Source organism: Triturus cristatus, chromosome 9 (assembly GCF_964204655.1).
Source record: "Triturus cristatus chromosome 9, aTriCri1.1, whole genome shotgun sequence".
NCBI classification, from domain to species: domain Eukaryota; kingdom Metazoa; phylum Chordata; class Amphibia; order Caudata; family Salamandridae; genus Triturus; species Triturus cristatus.
Window position 1 is genome coordinate 41585344 of NC_140592.1, and position 22155 is coordinate 41607498.

At 46.0% G+C, this 22155-nt stretch overlaps 1 protein-coding gene across 1 annotated transcript in view; it reads left to right on the forward strand.

The window, feature by feature from the left end:
* DALRD3 (DALR anticodon binding domain containing 3) overlaps positions 1-22155 on the forward strand; it is a 177799-nt gene that overhangs the window by 92576 nt on the left and 63068 nt on the right. The window contains exon 9 of the mRNA XM_085624347.1: positions 7948-8071. Coding sequence (XP_085480473.1) covers positions 7948-8071 — 124 coding nt within the window. The remainder of the gene's footprint in view (positions 1-7947; positions 8072-22155) is intronic.

Sequence of the window (22155 nt, forward strand, 5' to 3'; positions counted from 1 at the left end):
TACAGGATCACTTCACAGTATCTCCTTGACTCTCCTGTTAACATTCAGAGCAAAGGGAGAGCAGAGGCATGTCCCCTCTATAAATAGTTCAGTGTACAAGGCACAACAAAGCCGAATATACTTCTCCACATTAAAGGGATCACAGTTGAGCAAACGGATGTAAGGACGCACGGAAGAAAGCAAGGGAGAGAGCACGAAGGGAAGGTAGGGGGAGGAAGAAAAAAATGAAGAAAGGTATACTCGAAGGGCTTGGGAAGAAACATCAGTCAAACCGCTAGCAAATTTCATCACAATTTGAACAAGCATTTGCAATGCAATAGGTCTCGCAATTACGCAAGTGTGGGCTATTGACATTGCAAAAAGCAATGCCTTTTATTTTGTTTTTAAAACATAAATAAAAGGCATTGTCATTTACAATGCCAATAGCTTAAACTCACCTAAATGTGAGACCTATTGCATTGCAAATGCTTGTTCAAATTGTGATGAAATTTGCTAGCGGTGTGACTGATGTTTCTTCTCAAGCCCTTGGTCGTTCCACAGTTGAGAACCATAACTACGTTGAAGTCTCACCTGATTCTCTCTCAGCAGCTACCATTCATTGCGGAAACCATGAATATGGTGAAAACTCGGTGTTCCCCCGGCAGCAATGAGCTCAAGACATTTGGGGTATGGTCCAGGTGTTTCAGTCACATGCTCCTAGATCCAGGTGATGGTGTGTCTGCGGATTTTTAGCTTTGTGTGCCCTTCTTGGTCTCGACGTTCCTCATGAGTATTTCAAGCCTATGCGTCGCTTCACCTCCGGACCTTGAAGAATGAAGACTGTCTTCCTCATGGGGATCACGTCTGCTCCGCATCCGTGAATTGCAGGCACACTTGCAGCAAATCCCTTCACCATCTTTCTCCCAGAAAAATTGATGCTGAGGACTAGGGCAGCTTTCTGACCGTAATTCATGACTCCATTCCATATTGGGCAATCCATCAGCGTTCGTTTCTCCCCTTACCTCTATAAAGAGCAAGCTAGGCTCCATTGGTTGGACCCCAAAAGAGATGATCTGGGTTTTATAACGATGATCACAGAATGGACGATCAGCTTTTTGTGGGGGTGTTAGAGGGCCTTGTTGAGGTGGATGGTCCTCTTCATTAAGATCTGCTACGCACTGCGCAAGAAGCAGCCCCTGGAAGGTCCGAGAGCCCATCCCTCCAGGCCCAGGGCTGCTACCACCGCTTTGGGGCAAGGGATGCCTGTCCTTGGCATCAGACGGGCTGCGACATGAGCATCTGTGCATACATACCCACAGTACTGCTGCCATGATAGACAGGTCTGGTAGGAAGGTCAGTTTGCCCACTCTGTTCTGAAGGACCTTTTGCTTTGAGTTCACTCCACAGACCACCCGCACCTTCTGGGAGGCACTGCTTTGGTATCTAATCTAAGAAGAGGAATCTGCGTCTAGAAGTATCCATCAGAATAACAAGTTACTTACCTTCTGTATCACTCTTTCTGGAGCTTACCCGATTTAGCCGAAGATCCCTCATTGCCCTCCCACCGCCCTGTTCTGTGGAGCGGCCTCTTTTTAACATATTAGTACTGAGCACACTGTACCAACAATAATTTGTGCTCCACATTTGAGGGTGCAGAAGACCAGAAACTGACGTCAGCACACAGCAGTAGTGCTTAAATTAGTTCTGCTCCTTTACTTATATGGTGGCATGGAGCCAGCAAGGAGTATGACAATGCCACCTAGTGGCACACCGGAGCACTGCTATAAAAATCGCTGAATCTAGTCTGGTGCCTGGAGGATATTCTAAATCAGTTCTTCAATCTGTGGGGGGCGTGACATCATCTCCACCTAAAAAGCTCACCTTGCCTTTCATTGTTTCCCACCGTCCCCCATAGCAAGTAAGCTTGCCTTCTTTATTTTTCCCCCCATATCAAATCGGGCTTTTGGATTCGAGAACTTGTGCATACTTTTGCAATTTAAAGACAAACGGTTGCCTACTGTCTTCAGCTCTCTCAGCGACGCTGACAATATGATGGGGTCAGGTCCAAACCTGCCTCTCAGACAAGGACGTGCAGGCACACTGGCAGCACTTGTGTTGTTAAGACATGACAGCAATTCCGAACGGTAACATAAGGTGCTCTCTTCCACTCAAAAACAGCACACATGCATACACAGTGAGCCTGCCTGTTATCTATTTAAGTAAAAGGAAAATGGGTTATTCTGTGCCTCACCTCTCCCGATCAAATGGCTGAGATACAGAAATTTGTAAACGCAGATCAGAGCCCAGTGGATGGAAACACTCAAGTGCTCACTAGATTTTTAACCGCCGCGTTTGAACGAGTTTGTGTATTCTTTTGCTAACTATCCATGGTCTGTGTTTTTCAGAGCTGTGACTGAAAAGGTGCAGCTGTCCTAGCACAGTCACATGATGAAAATCTGCTTCTGTATATTTTTCTGAATGTTGTGCCAGTCCCATTTTTTATCTCAGAAATGTCTTTGATCCCATGGTCACACGTTTGATTCCCTGTAGGTCGATACAATGATTGCCTTTTAGTTGGTTAGCAAAGACGTGCTGTCACTTTGTCAAAGGCCATTTGATGTCTCTTCCTGTGTTGTCGCTGGGGTCAAAGTTCTGGGCCTTTGCCCTCCAAGCCGATCTAAAGGTTGAGAGGTATGCCCAACAGTTTTGCAACAAGCACACCCAAGTCATTTTAGCAGGGGACAATGGTGACTGCCAACTCATCTTTTCAATGAGGTATTTGAAATTGTGTACAACCTTTGAATTCATCAAAGCACCTATGCCTACTGGATTTTTGTACTCCAGATGCAGGTAGTACAGCTGGAGGCCTGACAGAGCAAAAACTGATTTTAGCCCTGGTAGTCACTGCATGGCCCCTTTGGAAGCAGCAGAAGCCACTATGTGAAAGGCAGCAGAGGAAGGCCTGGAAATGGAGTTGACAGTGGTGGATAGCCAGGCCTCTGGGGGAAAGTGGTCCCACTACTAATTGGTCTCAGATGTTGAGCACTTGTATGTATGCATATTGAGTCACGAGTGGAGTGCAACCTTTACTTCAACGTGCATTCTCCGTGGTAGTAATTAAGAGAGGCTGGTCAGTAAGGAGCTCCACAAGCGATACATTTAAGACATTTAAGTAGTGGCCTCTTGCTTTCTGCCATGAGATAAGACATCTCCTTTTTTGTTATAAGCTAGTTTGAGGTTCACTCACAAAGTATGTCTTCTAGCAATGGAAAGGGTGCTAATCCCTGTGTATTATACAGCTCTTCTGTTTTTAGGTAAAGGTAATGAGAGCACAAAAATACCTGCTAGCACTGCTGTATCATTTGTTATTCCAGAGGAATGTGCATTTGGAGGCATCGTTTTTAAATAATGTTAGGGGTGTGTTAGTCTGAGATTTCCTAACAAGCATCAAGGTGCACCCAACTAAAAGGATAACGCAGGCTGGAGCTCCTGGACATTGGTAACAGGCAGGGTTAGGAGCATGCATTTCAGTTATTTAGAAAAGTAAGCCCAGTCAGCATTGGGGCTTAGTGAGATAGTCTTGATTATGTTGTACACTGCAGTCCAGTTCCTCTTCACAGCAATGTAGGGCAGAAAGGCCACGGAGAGCAAGCTACCATAAGCCAAACTTAACATCAACAGACCAGGCGTAGGATGAGCAGCGGCAGCAGAGTTTTTAGTAGCCCATGCCCAGCAGCAGAACCGACGTGGAAAAATTGAGGAATCGGGGAGAGCAGGCTCGATAAAAGCATCAAGTTGTAAAAAATGCTGCAGAATTCTGAACAACATGCAATAATAAGGCACCTAAACCTCCAGGAAGCGAAGGTTTGGAGCTTCCTGAACCATGAAACCTGTGTACACCATGGTGATCTACATTGCAAGGAATCTTTCTTTCTCCTTTTTAATAGAATATATAGAAATGGTTTCACAAATCTAACGATATGTACATTATGTGCAAGGATTAATGTGCTGCAGGACATTGTAATTTGATTTGTTCCACTGAGATGTACAATGCCCATTGTAAGCTTCAAGCAGTAAACTTTTGAGCTAATGTTTCTAACGTGGCTGTGGATGTAGTAGGATCAAACTGTTATTTATCAGATATGGCGTGGGATATGCGGATGGCGGTCGATTATGTAGTGTACCGGATTCCAGACATTTCTGTCAGGTGGTTGGGAGGGGGGGGGGGGGGCGACATCTAAAATAAATTCTGATGGGGGGGGGGCTCTACCTAAAAAAAGTTTGAAGACCTCTGTTCTAAATTTTGAAATCTACGGTTAGTTAAGAGTATCCCCCATCTGTTATTCATAGTGATTAGAAACAGCAGAAGTATTGTATAGAGTGCTCTATAAAAATAGTTCTTATAGAAACAAGGTATTGAAACGATGGTAGATTTACAAATCCTCAAACAAAAAAGACCAAATACGCCTATTACATTCTTGTCCAGAACAGGGAGGTCAGACAGGCATTCCAGCCCATTATATACAGTCAACAGTTGGGTTAAAAAGAGGCGCTCAGAATATTGGCGCTAGACCAGATCTTTCCCCAGCTGTGACCAGGAGATTGCGATAAGTCTCAGTTCTTCAAAGCACTTCATCAGCACTATTGGTTATTTGCCTTTCTTCTACTTCTTCTGCTGCCGTGGTTCTAATCATAGTGAATGAGTAATATACATGAATATTGTCATAGACTCCGAGGCACTTTGCCAGTGATGGTTTCCATATGTTCGCCTGTTGGAGTCTTTGTCTGCACGGAACAGCAAATCTACGCAGGCTGGACAGTTAAATACAGCACCGAACTTCAAAGCCAAAAAGACCTTCCACAATAGGTCCATCATTTATTTGTCGTGGTGTTAACCAAAATACATGTCTGGAAGCAACAGTATTTCCTTTTTTAATACATTTTGTCAAGTATGGCCATCAGTTATTTTCTGTGTACTATATTTTGCAAAGCAAGATCCTCTTTTCTCCTCTTCGTTTTGTTGCTATTGTAGCTTACAGAAAACATCCTTGTTATGTATCCTTTTTTATTGATCTAATGGCCAAAGTTTACCTTAATGTACTTATAAGGGTTATCCCTTCATAAGGAAGCCACACATCTATTGGAACTTATTATAGTTTTGTCTAAATTGATAGAGCCTCCATTCCGGTCAAAGCTTAGTATAGATCGGCAGCCGCGGTTTTGAAAAGTTACTACAGTGGTGGCCAGTTTGTCTTCCAGGAGAGTCGTTGAGATGCAGCACTATGCGTTCAATTGTCCTGCTTCTTCTCCTTCTCCAAAGGGATTTATGAAGTTTGTTTGAATCGGACCATTTCTCTAGTTTCTTCCCAGATTCCTTCATCCCAGCAGGGCAAGTCCCTTATAAGCTTTATCAATCAATCAGGGAATTGTAAGTTCGCTACTCATCCGTGAGGGTCTCAAGGTGCTGGGGGACAGGGCGGTCAGCAGTTCCGTTCAGTCGAAGAGCCAGGTCTTGAGAGCCTTCCTAAAGGTTTTTCAGGGAGGGGGCGCTTCTGATGTCGATGGGGAGCTCGTTCCAGGACTTGGCTGCGATGGAGGAGAAGGCTCTTCCCCCTGTTTTGGCTCTGCAGATAGGAGGGGTTTCGGCGAGGACGAGGTTAGCGGAGGTTTCTTTTGGGTAAGTGGACACTGATTCTGTCATTGAGGTATTGGGGTCTGGTGTTGTGTAGGCATTTGTAGGCATGGGTGAGTATCTTGAAAGTGACTCTTTTCTTGAAGGGGAGCCAGTGGAGGTTCCGTAGGTGTTGGCTGATGTGCTCGTGTCGAGGGATTCCCAGGACGAGTCTGGCGGCGGTGTTCTGTATAGTCTGGAGTTTGCTGAGCAAAGATCGGTTTATGCCGGCGTAGAGGGCGTTTCCGTAGTCCAGTCTGCTGGAGATGAGTGCGTGGGTGACTGTTTTCCTTGACTCAGGGAGGATCCATTTGAAGGTCTTACGGAGGATGCGGAGGATGTTGAAGCAGCTGGAGGCGACGGCGTTGACCTGTTGGTTCATGGAGAGGGAGGAGTCGAGTATGATGCCTAGATTTCTGTTGTGGTCAGTGGGGGTCGGGGGGCTGCTGAGGGCAGTGGGCCACCAGGTGTTGTTCCATACCGATGGGGTGGCTCAGAGGTTGAGGACTTCTGTCTTCTCCGCGTTGAGTTTCAGGCAGCTGTTGCTCATCCAGGTTGCGACTTCCTGCATTCCTTCCTGGAAACTTAGTCAGGTAGTTGTGGGGTCCTTGGTGAAGGAGAGGATGAGTTGGGTGTTGTCGGCGTAAGATACTATGCTAATGCCGTACTGTCGGACGATGGCGGTGAGGGGGGCCATGTAGATGTTGAAGAGGGTTGGGCTGAGCGATGATCCCTGGGGCACTCCGCAGTTGATTTTCGTGGGTTTGAAGAGGAAGGGTGGCAGTCTGATCCTTTGGCTTCTGCCGGCGAGGAATGATCGGATCCAGTCAAGGGCGGCTCCTTGTATGCCGACGTCACGTAGTCTGGTGGCGAGTGTGCGGTGGGAGACGGTTTTGGATGCTGCTGATAGGTGGAGTAGAATCAGGGCTGCTGTGGGAGACGGTGTCAAATGCTGCTGATAGGTGGAGTAGAATCAGGGCTGCGGTGTGGCCTTGGTCGAGGCGGATGCGGATGTCGTCGATGGCGGGGAGTAGGGCGGTCTCGCCTTTTATGAAAGGAGCAATGAGGCATTATTTAGAGAAAGCAGCACTTTGTCCACTGTGGAGCTATCTGTGAGCTCATACGTACGTCATAGCAAAATGGATAATTTCCTGTAGTTACATTTGGATGAGAAAGCAGTTTGTCTCCCCAGGCTTTCCTTGGTCTTGTGTGATTCTTCATTGAAATTGTGCCATTAGCAGGGATTATAAAGTGGCTCCTGGATCTTTGGTCTTCAATTTTCAAAGGCATTATTATCTTGAGTTTCAATCTAGTTCTGATATTCAAGTGGTAGAGCCTTTCTGAGAAAGTTCTTCACAAGACTTGCTCTTCACAAGACTTGTTCATATCTATTGCCTTCTATCCTAATTTTAGGTCCCTGTTTTCTCTTCCTGTTTTGTGGGTTGTTCTTATTTGTATATTCAATACATGAATATCAATGAAGTTCTCTTGAAAAAGGAGAAAAGATACTGCTTCTGTTGGTGTCCCAGTTTTCCCCTTGGATATCGTCATTGAATTCAGTCACTATCCTTCTTCCTCCCTGTGGAACAGATGTGCTGTTCTTGGAAGGAAATGAATGTAAGACCATTCCTGGGGTTCGCTTACAGATATATTGTGGTGTTTGTTAATCCACCACTTTCTTTACTATACAGGACTTCTGGCTTATCTAATGTGACGCTCTTTTGCCAACAGCTTAGGGTTACATGGTTACCCATTTTGCTGTTTTGATTTGTTCTTGCTTGTAAAATGGGTCTGATTAATATATGGATCGGTGCATTGACTACTAATAAGTTGGTATTGGCATCCGTTGGCTATACATAAACGAATGAGATGCAGCCAGATAGTCTGTTCTAAGATCCTGCTTGTGAATATAACTAGAGAACTACGAGTAACGGTTCCAGTAGTTTATTTTTATTCAAAATACTTTGTGATATTTTATATGTAAATGTGCCTTCACATTAAAGTTGACTTTCATTTATGGACATTGAAATGTTCAATGCTTGAAGCAACTTGCCAATAGTAGACCTCTGGACTTGAATCCCTACCCCCACCCTCCAAACAAAGCGATCTCAAACCTTGCAAGAGATCTCGACCTTGCAAGAAAATCACTAAGTCACTTTGCGGAAGCTCAAATGTTTGCACAAAACATTTCTCGAGATGTTTTAGTGTCCTGCTACATTCATAGCGCTTCTAACATAAGATAACTCAGACTGTACTAAACAAGTGAAGATGCTTTTTTCACCCCTGTCCTACTGTAGATCACTGTGGTCTTGGATGATGCCAGCATCTCTACCAAAGGAACGAAGAGTGGAGCCTTCGTGATGTATAACTGTGCCCGTCTAGCCACGCTCTTCGAAAGTTACCACAGCGCAGTTCGTCAAGGTCTGTATCTAGCAGTCAGAAGCACATTTGTGAACTTAAATGGCCATATGACGTCTACATATATATCCACAGGAGGCTCTTCTGGCATGTGCATGGCCTTGTTAAAGTTTCTCTTAAGCCAGTGCCCCTGGAGTTATCATCACTTTCCCTCAGCACACAGATTTGAGGGGCAGGAAATGTTGAAATTACTGTTTTTTTAAATATTTGCATTTCAAGGCTCTTTATTTTTTGGAAGCATGCATACCTGAAAGTGATGTTGATTGCACACCCCGAGTTACCTGAGTGAGTGGGTATCACTTGCTTCAGATTTGAAAAAGGCAAACAAAAACATGCCCATGGGTAGGCTACATGGGTCAGGGTTAGATCTGATGTGCATGTACTTGTGCCAAACAGACACTGGTGGCATTCATACACACATTCCACCTTCACAAAAGCATTTAAAGAGTAATCTACATTTAGATTTACTGATGGCAGCGACTTTCATATACAGAGACACCCCACACCCCTCTTTCATATGCAGCACATAGATCCCTTTTCTAGCTCTTCTGCATCAAAACACACAGAATAATTGTGTTAAGGGCGGCAACATGCTGTGTCGGTGGTAGAGGCACAAGCGACACCTGCGAGACCTAAATAAACCCATGCAGAAATATACAGCATACCTCAAGAAATGGCAGCACATGTAAAGGGTCCCAAATACTTTGCATTTCTGTATGAAAGTGATCTGGTGATGTGTCTGTACTCTGCAAACAGGTTTGATCCCCATAAAATGTAAAATATAGTGGGGGATAGTGTCAAATTCCCTGAGTGGTGTGTGAGACCAGAGAGCTGTACCCAGTCACTGGTGCATCTTCTAAGATTATACACATGCCTATTGCCCTGAAGAAGACATGTATGTAAGACAATGGGTGGTTTCTATTGTGCTGGTGTAAGAAGCCGGCTCTTGATATAGCGTACCAAAAGGAGATGTACTGTGTAGAGAGTGCAGGTATCACTTACTAGAGCACTGGTGCTTGCTTTAACAATCCCAAGGTGCTCTATTTGTGATAGTGTGGCCTTAGGCTTATCAGAGGGGAGTGTTAGGCATTTGTTGCACACACATAGTCAATAAATCGGACACACTCAATAAGGAAATCCGACACCAATTTAGAAAAATAACATCGATTTTACATAAATTTAGACACAAAGATATACGAGATTAGCTAAGTACTTTTCAAATTAGCGGTTTTCAGAAACACAGAAAATACAGCTGTCAGATATGACGCACGAGCCTCGAACTCGGTAATGTTATCCTATGGGAGTAACATACACTGCATAGGGGCACTTGCAATTGTGGTACAGGGTTGTTCTTCTGAACTTAAGGTAAGTAGGGGCCAAGGCCCTTAGAACAACCAGCAGTTTCAGTTTACCTGCCCTGGTGTGTCCGGGTGCAGAGGTGCTGGTCACAGGGGTAGCCTCGAAGACTACCGCTAAAGTCCATGGGAAAACCTGTAACAAGAAAAAAGGCTGCAAGTGGGCACGGGGGGGGGGGTCAAGTCTGGCAGAACACAACGGGATGCTTAGCTCTTGAGAGTCTCTGGAGCAAGGGGGCGCCGTCGGTAGGCTCAGAGTTGGGCTCTGGGGTCCAGTGCAGAGGTGTTGTGTCTGGCGGGTCGCATGCGTTGGAGGCTCTCACTTTATAGTTTGACCTGGAGATGGGTACAAAACAGGGCCACTCTCATTGAGGGCCTCGCTGATGGTAACGTCCCACATCGGTAGGTCTGTCTTAGCGGTGTTGGTGTCTGAACTGGATACTAAACAAGCGTTAGCTCCTGCAAGGGCTTCGGTACCCTAGAAAATGGTGCTGGCGGCTCCTGGGGGTCCTAGCGGCGCCAAACCCGTTAGGAAGACGGATTTGACCTCCTGGAGCACCAATACCTCCTCCTGGGAAGCTGCTTCCTTGGTGGATCTGGGTGTCAGCGGAACACTACCGGTCGGGCCTGCAGGCTACAGGGAAGTGGCTGCTCCACTTAAAGGGAGATGCTGCCTGGTTGACAAAGTGCTAGCAGTCCTCTGAGGCTTTTGGAGGATGCACAGCTGCAGAACGAGTCGGGTCTTTGCAATTGTCCGAACAGGAGCAGGCTGGCAGGGTTTTGGAGCCATGTCCAGAGATAGTCCACAGTTTTTGCGTTCTTCGTTTTTTTTTTGTCCTCCGTTTCTTTAGTCATGCGAATCTGAGTTCCTGGTGTCAGGGAGGGCACTTAAATACTGAATTAGGGGTGTTAAGGGGCATGAAGGATAGTAGCAAACGGGCTACTTATCTTTGGGGGTGGTCACTACACCCCCTATATGACCACTTCTTGCAGGGAGTGGGCATAACCCTGTCCCATAGGTCCTAATTCCACCAAAACCAAGTTGGTGGAATCCTTCTTTCGTGGAGCACATCAGGCAGCCGACCTTAGGGCTGTAACAAGCCTGGTGGTGCAACACGCCTACTTGCATAGCTAATTCCCCACCTGGCCTGATGCCCAATAGGCATCAGGGCAGGGGTCGATTCCCCTAGGTCTGGGGTAAGCCAGGGTCACATATCAAAGGCAGCAGGGGCTTTGAAGCCCCTGGCCTTGATATGCTAAATCACTAGCCATCCTGCTGGAGGAGGTGTGAACACCTTCCTCCGGGATAGGCATTGTTTCTGGCCTCAGACAGCGTGGGTTCTCACCTGCAGCTGGTGAGAAACATGGGTGTGTTGTCAAGCTGGACAATACCAGTCAGCCAGCACAATAGATAGTGGTAGGTTTTTTAGGGGGCACCTCTACAGTGCCTTCTGGATGCATGTCATAATAAATCTTGTACTGGCAATGGTAGATATTTATTAAGACAGGGTGTTTGATACCATACATCATAGGTTTTAGTAAAGCCATCATGCACCTGGGAGCTCGTACTGACCAGTGCCCAGTACATATACTTAAAATGGCTTCCCTGTTCACTTGTTCCATCTAGTAATTGAACTAGACAGCATATGGGCACATCGGCTCATGCAGAAATGCCCTCATATGTACTATAATATACCCTGCCTTAGGGCTACAAGGCCTGCTGTAGGGGTGACTTACATGCATTACGTGCAGTGACTTTGGCATGGCACACAGTGAGTTTTCCATGTCGTGTTTTTACTCCTGGCTTGCACCATGACAAGCAGTCTGCAATGGCAGGCTGCATGCAATTTGTACGGGGGTCCCTTACGGTGGCATAATACATGCTGCAGTCATAAAAGACCCTCTTGGTTACCTATGCCCTAGCTACCAGGGGTACCACTTACTAGGGACTTGGGGTGTCAAAATATGTGTGGCAGTTGTTACAATAAAACCATGTTACTTTGTAGGGAAAGTGCACTGGCACAGGGGCCTGGTTTGAAGGGACCCTGTGCACATAATCATCCAGCATTAGGGTATCTTTCATAGATTCACATGCCTGAATCATTCCCCGTCGTCGGGATGGGAGTCCCCGGTACATAAATAAAGTAATGTCTCACTAGACATACAGAGTAATAGTTCCTTCAATTTATCAAAAGAGCACTACTGTAGACTCCAAATAGGTTCGGCCTCTCCCGGTGGGGCCCGATGATGAAGCATGTCACCAACCAGGATGATGACGGCCTCATCGACGGTAGCTTCGACGACGAAATCTCCATCTACGGTATTGACTGTGACGACGACGACAGTTTCAACTTCTGTCGCGTCTCATTCACTATCAACGTCGACGACGACAACTCCATTGTCGACTGCTGGTAGGTCTGTCTCGTCGACGCTAAAAATAAAAAAGATATCGTCGACGTCCAAACTGCCGTCGACACTAATAAGATCGCCGACGACTGCATTGACGACGACACCGTCGACAAAGACTGTCCCGTCGACATCTACATCATCATCGACGAAACCTTCATCGACGACGACACCGCCAACGACGGCTCTGACGACGGGACATCAATCTACCATGGTACCCGTCGGCACTTCACCGTCGATGGCTATACCGTCGACGGGCCCGTCGACGACAGCAGATTCTGACCTACAAAGTGCGTATGTGCACCTACAAATCACGAAACGTACGTTAACTCCGGCCCTAACCTCCCCTAGTAGAGTCCAGCTCTTGCCTCCAGCACATCTTTTGGAGGAAGAAGACTCTGATGATGGCAGTATGTTCAGAACGGCGACAAGCCCATCGCAACTGAATGTTAAATGCCAGGACAGTTCGGACTATGATGATCAAGGGCAGGAAGACCAGGCGATTTCTCCTGAGGAATACCATCCGCCTCCACCTCCCATGGTTTGTTTGCCTGCATCCCTGGTCTTGGACCTGCAGTTCCTCATTTCGGACTATAAGCCGCGATTCCCAACGCCTGCAACACCTCCGCTTCAGGTTGTGTCTCCACCACCAAGACCGCGACCTTCTCCGTTAGGCTTACAGTCTGAGCCTGTCACATTGCCACCTCCACTTTCTACAGACGATGAGGAGGAGGATCAACACGAGGAAGGGGAACTTCAGGATTCCCAGTCTACTCGTGACGAGTGGAACGATTACATACTTCCCTGTCCAGCTTCTCCCGTGCCTGCCCCAGCTAACTCGCCTCCGGAGGACATTGGAGGCTTTCACAACATAGTGGAAAGAGCGGCACGGCACTTCCAAATACCTATGCCCTCATACCAACAGGATTGCTTCCTCTACGATTTTAAAGAGCCTTTTAAAAAATCCGTTAGGTCTATCCCTATTATAGACTACATATGGGATCAGGGTGTTCAGATCATGCAGAACCCTTCCTCGGTGCCTCCAGTATTGCCTCGTCTGGATAAGAAATATAGGTCTCCAGATACTGCTCCGGCTTGCCTGACCGGCCATCCTAAACCGGACTCAGTCATTACACAAGCTGGTGAGCGGAAATCAAAAAATCCTTGCTGACCGCTCCTCCGGACAAAGAGGGTAGACGGCTGGACAATATTGGCAAACGCTTCTCGTCCATGTCAGCATTAACAGTGCGTGCATCCAATTCCTTGGCACTGTTAGGACGTTATAACAGGCAGATGTGGGCAGATATTGGCCCATACCTTGCGGCCTTGCCAGAGGACTCCAAAGAAGAGGCAAAGAAAATCTTGCTGGAGGGAGAGCGGTCTGCATCAGAGATTATAGACTGTGCGATGGATATCGCCTCTACTGGGTTTCGCCAACTAGCGGGCGCAGCTGTACTACGGCGCCAGGGTTGGTTGAAGGCAACTTCATTCCGACCGCAGGTACAAACGAAAGTTTTAGACATGCCATACGATGGTCAGCTTCTCTTTGGGACAAACATCGACGAAGCTCTGCAAGGTATTAAAAAGGATACCGACATGGCTAGGGCTTTGGGTACCCTCCAATTCAAGAACCCATCTTTTCGAGGCTCAAGAGGGAGAGGTCAAACGTCTACCAGTGGTGATTACCAACCCCGATCTTCCTTCTCTTCCACTCAGCAATATCGGCCACAATACCAGCAACGTCAACAGCAATCCACCTACACTAAATCTTCCTTTCGTGGCAAAGGAGGTCGACAGAGACGCTGCTCCGCGACAATGACTTCCCACTACCGCCGGTCTCCAACTCCTCTCTGCCCTCCAAGGTTGGAGGAAGAATTTGCCACTTTCTAAAAAATTGGAAGCAAATAACAACGGACCGTTGGGTCTTACAACTGGTTCAATTCGGACATTCACTAGAATTCATTAAAATCCTCCCCAAACCCCTCCCCGTCCTATGCTTCACAAAAATCTGCATGCTCTGCTCCTGGAACTTTCACTTATGCTCCAGAAGGGAGCTATAGAAAGAGTTCCACTACGTCAAAAGGGGAATGGATTTTACTCCCGATTATTCCTAATACGCAAAAAGGAGAAAAAATGGAGACCGATATTAGACTTGAGAAACCTCAACAAATTCTTGAAAAAACAGTTGTTTCGTATGGTCACCATCCAGGAAGTACTACAGCTACTCAATGCGGATGACTACATGGTGTCTTTAGACCTTCAGGACACCTATTTTCACATCCCGATCCACCGCAACCACAAAAAATTCTGAGATTCGCTGTAGCGGGCAGGCATTACCAATTTCGTGTCCTGCCGTTCGGACTCAAATCGGCACCACGCATTTTTGCAAAATGCCTTTCTCCGGTGGCTGCATATCTTCGACAACAACACCATCAGGTCTTTCCATATCTGGAAGACTGGCTCGTCAAAGCACCCTCTCTAGAAGGCGCGTCCAGGTCTTGCAACGCCTGTCTAAGGCTTTTCGATTGTTTGGGGCTTACTCTCAATCAGGACAAGTCCGTCCTTCAGCCTTCCCACTGCATAACTTTCCTGGGTGCTACTCTCGACACGCTCCAAAGGAAAATGTTTCCTTCACAAGAGCGAAAAGGCAAACTCCTTTCCTTGGCGCTTCGCGTACGCTCCAAAAAGACTCTTACTGTGCGCCTTTTCAAATCCCTGCTCGGGATAATGTCTTCTTGCATTCTACTAGTTCCACACTGTCGCCTTCACATGCGACCTCTTCAAGAAGCGCTTTTAGCTCAATGGGTCCAATGTACGGGGTCATTCGACGATGTCATCCAGGTGACCCCTCTGATGAAAAAGGCTCTACGGTGGTGGATTTGCCCTCAGAACCTTTCTCAAGGCTTGCCTTTCTTGCTTCCTGCTTCTCCACATACCATCACAACGGATGCGTCCCTGGAAGGTTGGGGAGCCTTCCTCCGGGAACTCCCAGATCAGCGGCAAATGGTCCCTTTCCGAAAGGAACTCCACATAAATCTTATGGAGCTCCGAGCAGTGTATCTCGCTCTTTTGGCATTTCTACCGCAAATCAGGAATTCTCTAGTGCTTGTACGAAGCGACAATACCACGACAATGCACTATTTAAACAAGCAGGGAGGGGCTCGTTCTCTAACACTCTCTCTCACGAGCCATAAAAAATCTGGAACTGGTTGCTCCTTCACAACATTTCTCTCCGAGCAGAGTATGTTCCGGGAACACACAACGTTCTGTCCGACTCTTTGAGCAGACAACAGACAGCATGTCACGAGTGGGAGTTGAATCAGCAGACCCTCGACCGCATTTTCTCTCAATGGGGCACCCCTCTTCTGGACCTTTTCGCTACCCAGTAGAACGCCTAATACCAACACTTCACAAGCTGGAATCCCCAGAAGGGATCTCTAGGGAATGCGTTTTTCGATCGCATGGTGCAACGTCTTTGCATACGCTTTTCCACCAATTCCCCTGATTCCCAGGGTGCTCAGGAAATTGAAAGCGGAACCGTGCACGCTCTTCTTGATAGCTCCAGCTTGGCCACGCCAACACTAGTTCATGGAGCTTCACCTTCTCTCCCTGGAACCGCCGATCCGGTTGAAACCGTTTCCCTCTCTCCTCACTATGAACCACCAACAAGTCCAGCATCCGGATCCAGCATCTCGCAGATTATCAGCTTGGCTCCTGAGTTCAGAATTCCAGGGTCTAGACATCCCTCCGGACTGTAGAGCAGTTCTGGCTCGGGCTCGAGCAGATAGTACTTCCAAAACATATTCCTTAAAATTGAAGAAGTTCTGTATCTGGTGCAAGTCAAACAAAATACACCCTCTTTCATCCTATCCAGAGCAAATACTGCCTTACCTTCTTCATCTGGCAAAATCTGGTCTTGCTCATGCCTCCATTAAAGTCCATCTGGCAGCAATATCCCATTTCAGGAGATCCTCTGCAGGCCCTTCTCTGTGGTCTCATCGGTTGATTAAACAATTCCTTAAAGGCCTGTTTAGAACATTCCCTCCGGTAAAGACTTTACCTCCTGCATGGCAACTCAACACGGTTCTGGCTCAACTTATGAAACACCCTTTTGAGCCAATACACAGAGCGGATCTCAAGTATCTCTCCTGGAAAACAGCGCTCCTTCTAGCCCTTACCTCGGCAAGGCGAGTGGGTGAACTTCATGCTTTCTCAATCCAAGACCCTTTCCTCCAATTCAAACACGACAGGGTCATACTTCGTACAAATCCGAAGTTTATCCCTAAAGTTCCCTCAAACGTCCATCTCAATGAGCCTATTGTGTTGCGCTCCTTCTTTCCAAATCCTCAAACAGTGACAGAAAAAACTCTGCATTCTTTAGACCTTAAACGCTGCCTGAAATTCTACATTGACAAGACAAAGACATTCCGCAAATCCAACCAACTCTTTGTGGCTTACAGTCGACCTAGGAAAGGTCTCCCACTCACTAAACAAAGTATCTCTCGCTGGATCTCCGCAGCTATTACTTTTTGTCACCAGCAAGCGGGGCAGCCCCTGCTCTCCACAGTTCAAGCCCATTCCACGATGGCAATCTATACGTCAATGGCACTTTTTGCAGGAGTGCCCATTGCAGACATTTGCAGATCGGCAACATGGAAGACGCCGCATACATTTAACAAGCATTACTGCCTGGATATGGAACTCTTGAAAGACGCTGCAGTGGGTCAAGCGGTGCTCCGTCATCTATTTCATTAGAGGTGAGCCCTTCCTTTCATCCCACCATCCTTTCTTCTATACGCACATTTCTCTATTGTGTTTTATGCCTCTGCTATGTCATTGCTTTTTGCTACGTTCTATGTTCACATTGATATGTTATCTGGTGAATTGATATATACTGTACCTTTCAAAATGTGCTTATCATTGCTTACTATTCTGATTCAGGCATGTGAATCTATGAAAGATACCCTAATACTGGATAAGGAACACGTTACTTACCTGTAACTGCGGTTATCCAGTATTGGTATCTTTCATAGATTCACATGAAACCCACCCTCCTCCCCTGGAAGGTCTCGCTTGGGTCTCTCAGTGATACAACTACTTAGCACTGTGCTTATGAAAATCTGAGGTACTAGAGCTCCTTCCAGGAAGGTTCTAGAGGGTAGTGATAGCTGATTGGCTGCTCTCCAAAGTTTGGTCCTTATTTACAAAAGGACGTGGATATGTTACTAAGGTGAGGCCTTTGGCCTATTACTCTGTATGTCTAGTGAGACAATACTTTATTTATGTACCGGGGACTCCCATCCCGACGACTTGGAATGATTCAGGCATGTGAATCTATGAAAGATACCAATACTGGATAACCGCAGTTACAGGTAAGTAAGGCGTTCCTTCGTAAACATCCGTACCAGTGGCAAAAAAAGTGGGGGTGACCATGACAAAAAGGGGCACTTTCCTACAGCTGGCTATTGTAATACCAAATGATTGGTTTGTTTATAGTAGATGCACATTGCGAATTTAGTCTTAATATGTTTTGTTTTCTGATAGTGTGTTATGTGTCCTGGTGACGAGTACTGTTGTTCATCCATTAATACATTAATATATGTTCCGTCTGTTTGCGCTGGATGGATGTGCAGTGTTCTGTCATGTGTGTTTGGAATTTGCTATGAAATAAATGCTGTTGTGAGCGCACTTGTCTTGTATAGATTATGTGTTTGTCTTCCTTTTAAGTTTTGCAGGCAAAGAAAGGAGATTTTTATGGTGTTCAACAATCTTGAGTCTGAAGGAGTCATTAAAGACAGGGATAGCTGCCTATGGCTATCTCCACTTGTGGTAGCACAATAAAGAAAGAATTGTGTGTGTGTGTGTGGATCTGATGCCCTCTGAACCAGTCCATTTGGTTGATGCTCATCAGTTATCTAAAATAGATGAACTTGACCATGTAGTATAGAGCTCAAATATTTTCGAACCTTGATCTATGCTCTGCATACCATCAAGTGATTCTTTCTCCAGCGTAGCAACATCTCACTGCTTCTGTCACCCCACATAGTGTTTTCAGTATACAAGAATGCCATTGAAAGGGCACATAAGTAGCACTCCGATGGAGCCCTTTTGGCACAATCACTGTATTAGAGATAGAAGGTGTGGAATTTGCTGGGGAGCAGTGGTTGATGGAATTGTGGAAGATAAACCCAATTCTGCTCTCAGTGTGTTGCTTTGCATTGTGTCAGGGGAGAGAATTCCACGTGGGGGACAAAGTGCAGGTCAAGAGCTTACGTTTGACCCTTTAGAGATAGTCGAGTGTTTTTCTAAATATCCTGGTTTCTGTGTTTTGAAGTTTATATTGTGGCTCAGTTTCGTTTTGTGAGGTTTACTGTAATACCCTTTTTTTGTCTTGCATAAAGGCGGGATGTGATTTGTCTTGTTGGTTATGTGGCTGTCTTCCTTTTCATATGAGAGTTGTGATGTTGTCTTGATACAAGTGATGTTGAAAAATTCTGTTGCAACTTGAATTGCAAGGTTCTCGCAGGATCAGTTGGTGGTTTCAGTTTGTGAGAGGCTCTGCAAAGAAATTCTGTCCCTGCCTGTTTCCGTGGGTATCATTAAAGACTCCTCTTTCTCCAAAGTGTCTCTTTGCAGCAGATACTCAGCTGCATTCGATCTCTCTGCTCTGTTGGATGCATGGGCATCATTACAGTGTGTCTGGCCAAATGTTTGTTTGTTTGTTTATTTTATAGTTTTTATAGAGCGCGAACCAGACCTGTGAGGGTATCAGAGCGCTTTACAGGAATGAGGGGGAGGAATACAAAGCGCAAGGATGGGAGGGATCAAATTGGGAGAGGTAGGGTTACATTATACGGGAGGAGCACGCAGTCTAAAGTCCAAGCTAAATGTGGGATAGAAATTAAGGCAGGTAGATATAATATACAAAAAAGCTACATTATACAGGAGGAGCAACGCCGTCTGAGGTCCAAGCTACCACATGTGGGATAAAAATTAAAGCAGGTAGGTATAATATACAAGAAGGTGCGCAGTCTCAGCTCTTGGGGGGGATGTCCAGGAGTGCAGAAAAATGTGTCATTTGTGGAGGCCGTGGATAATGCCGCGGTGGAGGGTGGAACATGTCGATGAGGTGATTGTAAAGTATTCATTAGATGAGGTATTTTCCCATTAAGAAAATGTTGGTTTCCTTCAAAGTGTGCCAAGGACGGAAGTCTTCTGATGGCGGGTGGGAGAGAGTTTCAGATTCTTGGTGCAGCCCCAGAGAAGGCCCGATTGTAGGTTTTTTCTTCCGGAAGCGTGCTGGTTGCAGCAGCAGGTCTTTGGCAGATCGGGAGTTTCTGGCTCCTCTGAATATCACAAGTTTTTGTGCGAGAAATGTAGGGGAATTCGAGTACAAAGCTTTGTGAGTAATGCAGGCCAGTTTAAATTGTATTCTGGCCTCTAGGGGAAGCCAGTTCAGAGCTTTGAGGTGGGGAGAGATGTGGTCAAATTCTTTTGATCCCGTTAGGAGTTTGGCGTCGGTGTTGTGGCAGGCTTTCAATGGGGCCAGAGAGTTCTTAGGTAGCCCTGCAAGAGTAGAGCATCCATATTCTAGTCTGGAAATGACTAGAGCTTGGGTTGCCGTTTTAAGGTCGGACACATCGAGGAAGGGTTTTAGGTTTCTTAGGTAGCTCAGGTGGAATCTAGCCGTTTTGGCCATCGAGTTTGTGGCCACGCATATTCAGGCTGACATCAAGGGTTATTCCAAGGAATTTCGCCGAGTCAACAATGGTAGGAGGGCAGTTTAGTGCAGTAATGGTCTTGATCCATTCCTGGTTGTCGGGATTGGGTTTGGGTGGGGAGATCAGAAGAAATTCAGTTTTATTTGCGTTGAGTTTAAGCTGGTTGGCGGTGAGCCAATGGACTGGCAGCTTCAGGGCCTCGTTTAGGGAGAAAATGTCCTCAGGGGAAGAGATTTTTATGTAGACCTGTGTATCGTCGGCGTACATAAGGTAGGAGATGTTGGCAGCACAAAGCACCTCGGTGAGAGGTTCAAGGTAAAGGTTGAAGAGGGTAGGGGAAAGGGTTGATCCTTGGGGGACTCCAACAGAAACCGGAGAGGGGGTGGATAGATCACCGTTGATGAGGACTCTCTGTGAGCGGTTTTGGAGGAAGGATCTTATGTGCGCTGCCCGTGCTCAGAATGGTTCTACGAAAGCAGGAGAAAAGCTGGAGACCAACCTAACCAATAAATGGAAGAGTGGAATGGCCAATAACGACAGAAAGGAGGCTGGCAAGGGGGGAGCAGGTAGCACTAAGGGAAGCATGTGAAGATCCTGGACATTTGGAGAATGGAGGGGAGGAGGTGTAGCTTGTCTTTCATGACCTTTGAGTCTCATTGGTCGCAGAAATATAGACATGGTGGATGATTGTAGGGGTAGAAAGTTGAACATTCGGCGGGTAAGACTGCATTGTATTGTGGCATCAAGGGGAAGCCAATCTGGTTGTACCATTAGTGGACTAATGTGCTCAAATGTATTAAAACAGACAAGGGTTCCCAGTTATGAACTGAGAACAAGAGAGTTAACCTACAACAGGTAGCACATTTTACTATGCCCGACTGAAGGTGATGACCTTATATCTTTCACCTAACTAAGTCAGTCTACTCTGCCTTATTCAAATATAGCACTTTGCCAATTGCCAATTCTTCTTCTCAGTCATCTATGGAGTTTCAACAGGTGCCACAGTTCTCAAGTCTAGCGGCTCATAGCCCTACACCCGGGCATATTCTGCCTCCTGTCTCAATCTGTTTTTTATTGCTAAATCAGTGGTAAGAAAATTATTTCATGTTTGTGGCAACTGAAAAAAGAATTTGACTTACTAAAGACAAATCGGAAGAATGTTAACGTGTATCTCAGGTTTGAGTAAACAAGATAAGACAGCACGTCAAAAAGTTGCCGTATGGTATTAACATGTAGACAGTATTCAAATTGTTATCGTATACAATCCTATCCGCCCACATTGCGCATTTTGGAAACACAACACAAACACTGCTACTTGCAGTGCAAGCACTTAACATAAGTTATTACATTCACACATGGAACCATTCAAGGGGGGGTCTCTTCGGGGGTGCACCACGTTTCTGGACAGGGACTATCAGGTGTCTAAATCATCTTGTAACGTTTCTCATTTCTAACTAATTTCTTTCGTATTTCACTCACAAAGCACCACTCTGAGACTCCTTTACTCATCTTTCAGCTCTTGGTTTCTTGGGTGTTAGCCAGTGTATTGAAATATTCTCTTCAAATAACAAAATTAATTGAACACATCTGGACTTGGTTTTATTTTTCTAGCAAATTGCATGAATGCCTAATCTGAATGTCTGCAGGAGCAAGAGTTTATAGTGAGGTGCAAGTGATTGACAAGCTGTTCTACTACCTGCTTTGGAGCAGCCACTTATGTATATGAAATCACATACTAAATCGCATCCAATCTGCTGCATTGGTGGGTTCACATACGTTCTGGGTATGAAGTTAAAATGCAGAAGCACCTGGCATTGCATGACGCTTCACGTGTAAGTCCACTCTGCCAGTGGGCCCATGAACGGCAGCCCATAGTCTACTGCCCATGTTTCTCTAATCTTCGCTTCCTGTTTGGCTGTGTCTTCTCTGATAGCTGTATAAAAAGGTGTATTCCACCCTGGTCCCTGATTCGCTCCCACTAGTAAGTCCAGTGTCTAGACTCACGCGCGGTGGTTTGTGTCCACCCCCAGAGCTGTCGTGCTTCCCCACGCACAGCGTGAAGGAAGCGGCCTCTGTCCACTCCAAATACTTCTTTTGCACACGATTCAAACAAATCCCCCTCTGTCATAGAACCTCCCTACTTATATTGGAGTTCAATTAGGAAGGAAATTCTGAAGCGGCGATTGGCAGAAGTTGAAAATGTTTTTCTTTTTTTCCTAGCAAAACCATTGTCAATCCACATGTGAGGGCACTTTATGGAGGTGTTTTTAGTAAATAAATGTTGTTCATTCACATTTTAGTTGACATAAATTGGCTAGGAATAAAGTTTTTAAATGATCGTATGGCCTTAAGGGTAGCAGAAATCACTCAGATTAATAGTTTTAAATTACGTGAAAACAAAAAGACAAAGTCACAAATTTCCACAGAATTTGAGATTACGATTTTTTTGTTAAATCTGCACCTCCAGGTTTTTCAATTGATATATTTTGTCTGTTAAAACCATCAGAATATATCCTGGTACATGTCCTTGAGATGAGATGCACACATGTGGAAATCTAACACTGATGTACACAGTTGTTCCCCGTTCCAAGTCCCAAATCTGGTG